At 39.2% G+C, this 6,451-nt stretch overlaps 1 protein-coding gene across 1 annotated transcript; it reads right to left on the bottom strand.

Annotated features, from left to right (window-relative positions):
* Window positions 1-222: 222 nt before the first annotated feature.
* LOC132821609 (C-C motif chemokine 25-like) lies at window positions 223-2,994 on the bottom strand. The gene is made up of 3 exons (XM_060834284.1): window positions 2,587-2,994; window positions 1,033-1,153; window positions 223-925 (listed from the first exon to the last, which is right to left on the bottom strand). Exons 1-3 carry the CDS (start codon window positions 2,645-2,647, stop codon window positions 829-831), a joined length of 279 nt encoding a protein of 92 aa, XP_060690267.1. The 5' UTR covers window positions 2,648-2,994; the 3' UTR covers window positions 223-828.
* Between the last annotated feature and the right edge of the window lie 3,457 nt (window positions 2,995-6,451).

Raw genomic sequence — 6,451 nt, 5'->3', positions numbered from 1 at the left:
TAACACCTGGCTGTAAAATCTCTGTAATGTAAGAAGGTGCAGTGAAAAATTATTGTTTTGTGGGCAATGAATAACATTGTCTACAATTCTTGGTTACATATGATAGCATCGCTATAATGTATGTCAGTTAAAAGCTACAAACTAATAATTTTAGCAAACCAGGATTTCCTATGTGGAGTTCCCTAAAATGGGTTATTCACCATGGATTAGTCATTACAAGAATTTTAATTTCACTTTCAAAATTTTATTTTCTTTATTGACATAAGAATTGCCCTGCTTCAGAAAGGTGGAAGTTTTTTTTTTAACAAAAGCAGAATTTGGTCACTTCACTGCCTTTCCAGGTATTTGAATGTCCATACTTACTGAGTGTACCCACACAGACTGTTTAGTTTCCTTACTGGGTTAGCCATGTTCTGCTGTTACAGACACTGACGTAGCAAGAGTGGTTACTGATTTCGGACAACCTGGTGAGAATATTAGATCTAGAAATGGGGGAAATTCAACACTCAAGCAATAAGAAAATACAAATTGTCCATTGTCCTTAGAGACTGGCACATCCCATCCATTCCATTTCTGTAACATTAATAATAATTATGAAGTAAATCAGTGATGTGCAAAAGCACATCAGTAATAAAGTGGCATTGTATCAGACTGATGTTGGTTCAATAAATTTAACTGCTGTGTTTAAAGTTTCTTTCAAGGACTTTCTGATGACAAGGAAACTTATGTAAAATGTTGAAAGATAAAATTAAAAGACACTTTTTGAAAACTTTCTTCCTGTGTTAAACATTCTGATATCCTCGTCATTCAAAAGGGAAATCAACATCTTCATCTCTTCTGTTCTGTTTGGGAAAGCTTTTCCAGAAGTTTCTTCACTCTGACATCATCTGGGTTTGAACAGATCTGCTTTTTTTTTACTGTGAATCTGAAAAGAAACAGAATAGGTTCACATTCCAGTGCTCACTGGTTTTGACAGATGCTCTTAATAATGAGACAGAATTCCGGAATGTATTCCCTGTTCTGAATACTTACACCACAGCTTTAATTCTGCAGCGACCATCGTTTTCCTGAATGCGATAGTCCTCAATATTCTTCTGGACAGGGATTGATTTTGAGTGACGCCGGCAGCAGCTCTTTCGTCTTGGAGTAGGAACTGGAAATCAAAATTTAAGGTATTTGATTTACTGCTTTAAGGAACAGAAAGGAAAAATCTCGAGCAACTTAAACAGGCCAGATCGATGGATTGATTTTGCTTTTCCTGACACTTTATACTGGCACATGTTGCTGGAAACCTAATATTGTGCCATTTCCATCAACAGCAACTGGAAGACCATAAACTCAGTGGAAGATGCCGTTTGGTCTATCTGAAACTTGCTGGTCTTGCAGTCCAAAGAATTGCTCACTGCTGAGTATTGCAGACTTATACCTTCCAGCACTCAGTTAAAAATCACACAACACCAGGTTATAGTCCAACAGGTTTAATTAGAAGCACCCTAGCTTTCGGAGTATTGATCCTTCATCAGGTGATTATGACAATCACCTGATGAAGGAGCGGCGCTCCGAAAGCTAATGTGCTTCCAATTAAACCTATTGGACTATAACCTGGTGTTGTGAGATTTTTAACTTTGTACACCCCAGTCTAACACCAGTATCTCCAAATCATTTCAACACTATATAGGACTATATAGGTAGTGTGGTAAAACTTGGGGAAACCACAAAAAAGACACAATGTGAAAAGGCCACCATCTGAAACTAATCAGCTTACATATTCTTCTAGGCTGGAGGATTAATATAGCCCCTTGTGCCATGAGGTTGCTAGATTACGAATCTTTACAAATGTTAACTGTAATTGTAACTTTAAAGCATAACATGGAGTATTGGAAGAAATGTATTTGTTAACATCTTATATAATGTCAATTTTGAATGGTCATATAAGCACTTCTGTGGTTTATAAAAATAATACATATTTTTGAGAAAATATCACATGATTCTACTTCATGAAGATACTAGACTGATATCTGATAGACCATGTGATCACATTGCTCATCATTGATTACAAACTCTCAACTTGAAGTGTATTCTGTTTTCTTGAAAATTAATTTTTAAAAATTAATGTAGGGTTGAACCCAACATGTTGTTTGAATTCCACAAGGCAGTATTGAAGCTTCTGCATTATTCCAGTAGAGAACCCTGTGAGTGTGGTTCTTGTGGGTTTGTTGATCTTATAATCTCTGTGCTTCAAAACATGCAGTGTAGTATTGTAACCGTGCTAACCATCTCTAACCACCAATTATTGCTACTTTAAAACAAAATTATGCTTTCTGTTATACAATAGGAGCTTATACTGTACATATCCCACAGTTCATTCCACCCCGGTGACTGTTTCATACTTTTAAACTAAGTAAACACCAAAAAAAAACTTAGGAAAACATGAGAAAGGACAGGATGCATTCTGCAGCTTTTGAGAGAAAATCTTATTCACTATATTTTTTAAAGGTAATTTACATTAAATTTACTTAAGTAACAAGGTTTCATAAAAGCGGACAGTAAACAGAACAGAATAATAGAGATGTATTGCTCTCTCACCTGCTAATATAACCGAGGCAACGATACTGAGACAAATCAGCACCACAAAAGTTTGCTTCATTTTCTTGAAACAGGTTTCCTTACTCGCTGGCTAGTTTGAAAATTCTAAAACTTCTTTGAAATGTAGCTTGTATATATCCTCTCAGATGGTCAGCTTCCTGTCTAAATTCCATGAGGGGAGGTGATACTGTGGAGGTGGGTTTACCCATGCCCCTGTGGAAACTCTGATAAGGCGATCAGATTTGTACACCAGCCCCAGTCCCTATATTTAGCTGTTTCCTTTACATTTCTCTTCATTAGAAGCAACTTTTCCCAGATGGCATTGTCTTTATGTCCACCACTGAAAAACCTTTAGTTTGTCCAAATTCCAGATTGTTTTATTTCGTTGACGATCTCAAACGCGCTCTGTGTATTTTCCTTCCTTCAGTTGACTGCTTAATTTTCTGCAGCTTCACTGATCAGTATATCTCATTAACATATCTCTATTCATCTAAACCACAGATCTGCCTGCGAAGGACTACGTGGAACAAACGACAAAGCTTCCATACTCATTGCAAACGTATGACCACTCGGTTCAGAAAATATACTTGGGTCTTTGAAGTTCAGCTGAACTTTAGCAGTCAGATCCTCACTGCCTTTTATGTCCTGCTGTCAAAACTTAATCCCCCTCTGCTCCCTGTAAAACGAGCGAATAGTTGTGAGCTAATAATTGCAGCAGACCCAAACTCACTTGCTGAGTACTTCCAGTAAATTCTGATTTTATTTCTATTTCCATTGGTACCAGATGATCTCTAATATTTCACCCAACTCTCTATTCATCACGTGTGAACCAATGCCTAGGCGTGAATTGGAATGAAAATGCTGCGGTGGCTTTGGAAGTGCATTTGGGAGGGGCCAAAAATAATAGTGGGATAGATGGGAGGGGGCGGTTCCTCGAAGGGAAGTGGAATAATTACCTGCTTCATGGAGGTTGGCAGGTGGTTTGTGAGGGCCCCAGCTTTGAGTGACTTCTGCGCTATTGCCAGAATTTCGCCCATGGCAGATTCCACATGCCCCTCTTAACCCCAACCCAAAGATCACATCCACCTACAGTGGGTTTAGGCTGCCAATTCCTACAGCAGGCTGGAGTTTGGGCAGAGGTGCATGGGTAATCAAAGCTCCATGCTGTGAATAGAAGTCTACAATAATGAAAGGCCATAATTTTGGCCAAGGCAGATGGAGGAAAGAGATTTCCTCTCCATGATGACTCGCTTGCTGGTAGAGATTATGGTTTCTTAATGCTTCCTGTGCTGACCAGTAAGAAGACTTCCACATTAAAGGTGACCTCACAGTTCCCAACTTGCATTAACAGCACCCACTTCTTGCAGTGAACCTGCCGATGTTGTAGAGCTGTATCTGATTGAATTGGCACCATTCATCGCCTGCCTGTTGCGATATCAAGTTAAGAACCAGCCCATTGTGAGATAACCTCCTGGAAGAACTTGAAGTTTGTCTTGCTGCCAGCGAGTTTGTGCTTGGGTTCCCCTTTGAGTCCCAAGTCCACAGGAAAATTCGCACAATAGATTAGCAACTCCATATCACCATGGACCCATTACTGCACTTTATAAAACAGATCACAAGATGTTGGTCAGGGGACAGGGAGCATACCTAATTTTTTTTTAAATAAACCCCTAAGTGTCAAAATCCAGAGAGACAGAGGCCAATTGTTGCCCCGACCACCACCTCTCCCCCACTCTCAACCCAAGTTTGACTGAAAGCAAGTAACTCAGTATTAACCAAGTTCAATGTGGGGATCTCCCTACATATGTATGCCTGAGTATCATATCACTCACTAAAACAGTGGGGAAGTTTTGGAAGTTTTTGCAAACAAGAAACCGATATCATGCTGCTGCCGGGTTTTTTTTTGCTTTCTGTGTTAATCATCTCCAGGGTGTAAAAACCACTGCTATGTTGCGTTCATCATTCATGGTTAACTGGTCTGAGTGTATAAGATACTTTTTACTGTATTTTCCATCAGTAACTACTGATGAGAGATGATTTGTTCTTTTATGTTTAGATATGTTGTGATATGTGTAATTCTGACATGCTAGTTCCAATGCCAGAAAATACAGCTGGTGTTTCTATTTTTACATGTCAATGTGTAAACCTAAACTTTTTAGAGCTTTTGTACAATGCAGTTTAGTTTATTTTCTCAGTAATGTGCTAGTAGGTAGATCTGTATAGTTTACAAAGTTTGCTTCACTTGTTCCCATTCAATAGTTGGCTTTGTTATCCTTATATATTATGGACGAGAAATGAATTAAGATCCAATCGTGAAGATGGCAATGCAGAATTAACCCTTACTTGGTAAAAGGGACTCTGTGCATATAAAAAAGTAATTGCTGCTCCTGGAATTCGAGGAAATCACCTCCAACACCTAAAATACCTCAAAAAAAGGAGCAGCTCTTACAGCCAGAAATTTTTCCTGTCCTCCATCTTGGATTACCCAGAATCCAATCTTTAACATGTAGAATTCTATTGATCTCAGATTTGAATATGCTCAGTGATATGGACTCTTACTTGGCGAGCAAGGTTTATTAATGCTCATTTCTATTTCCATCTCTGGTTCTCTGGTTATTTAGTTTAAGTCACAGGATTTCTTGCAGGATAGAACAAATGCCCAGAAATCACATTCCTAGTTCCACTAAACTATTAATTTCAAATCTATTACAATAACATCAATGGCAGGAATGAACAAGAGGTTAAAATTTAGCAATATGGTCCCAACAGTGGGCCATTCCTATTTTCACCTTTGGATTGTGTACCATTTAGAGCTCCTTACCTAAGGATGATATACTTGCTCTAGACAGTGTGCAATGAAATTTCACCAGACTGATTCCTTGGACGCAGGATAATTTTATGAGGAGAAATTTAGGCAACTGGACCCAAGACTTTAGAATGAGAAGTGATCCCATTAAAGTATACAAAATTCCTACAGGGCTTTACAGGGTGGATGTGGGAAAGATGTTTTCCCTGTTCTGTTTTTATTTACTCATGGGGTGTGAAAATCACTGCCTCAGACGAGGCTAGCATTCATGCTCTGTCTCTAGATACTTTTTAGATGGTGGTAGTGTGCTGACTTCTTGAACCTTTGCAGTCCCATGTACCGTAAGCAGACTCTCAATGTCATTAAGGATGGAATTTCAATATATTGACCCAATGACAGTGAAGGAGTGGCAATGTAGCATTTCCAAGTCAGGATGGTGTGTGGCTGGAGGGAAACTTGCAGGTGGGAGTGTTCTCATATATCTCTCGCCCTTGTCCTTCTAGAAGGAAGTGGTTGAGTTTGGAAAGTGTGAGCTGAGAAATTTAGAATTCCTGCAGTGCATTTTGTCGATGATACACATTGTTCCTTTTGAGCGTTGGTGATGGAGGGAATGAATGCTTGTGGATATGGTGTCAATCAGGGGGCTGCTTTATCCTGGATGGTGCCAAGCTTTTTGAGTGGTGCTGGAGCTGCACCCATCCAGGAAGGTTGGGAACGTTCCTCGCTAATGCAATGGAGGAACTGATTGGAGAGCTTTGACCTAGAGCTCAGAATAAGAAAGAACCAATTAAGGACTGAGCTGGGGAATAATCTATTCACCCAGAGGATAAGTGAACCTTTGGAATTCTCAATCCCTGGTGCCTGAGAGTCCATATCACTGAGCATATTCAAATCTGAGATCAATAGAATTCTACATGTTAAAGATTGGATTCTGGGTAATCCAAGATGGAGGACGGGAAAAATTTCTGGCTGTAAGAGCTGCTCCTTGTTTTGAGGTATTTTAGGTGTTGGAGGTGATTTCCTCGAATTCCAGGAGCAGCAATTACTGTTTTATATGCT

Source organism: Hemiscyllium ocellatum, chromosome 13, assembly GCF_020745735.1.
Source record: "Hemiscyllium ocellatum isolate sHemOce1 chromosome 13, sHemOce1.pat.X.cur, whole genome shotgun sequence".
Taxonomy (NCBI): Eukaryota; Metazoa; Chordata; class Chondrichthyes; order Orectolobiformes; family Hemiscylliidae; genus Hemiscyllium; species Hemiscyllium ocellatum.
Note: the sequence above shows the minus strand (reverse complement) of the source record. Positions and strands in the feature narration are given on the sequence as shown.

Excerpts from the sequence above, each read along its gene's own strand:
- LOC132821609 (XM_060834284.1), bottom strand. The coding sequence starts at position 2,647 with ATGAAGCAAACTTTTGTGGTGCTGATTTGTCTCAGTATCGTTGCCTCG. Across the intron at positions 1,154-2,586 it reads TGCCTCGGTTATATTAGCAG|TTCCTACTCCAAGACGAAAG; the intron begins GTGAGAGAGCAA and ends TTTGATTTCCAG. Across the intron at positions 926-1,032 it reads TGCAGAATTAAAGCTGTGGT|ATTCACAGTAAAAAAAAAGC; the intron begins GTAAGTATTCAG and ends GTTTCTTTTCAG.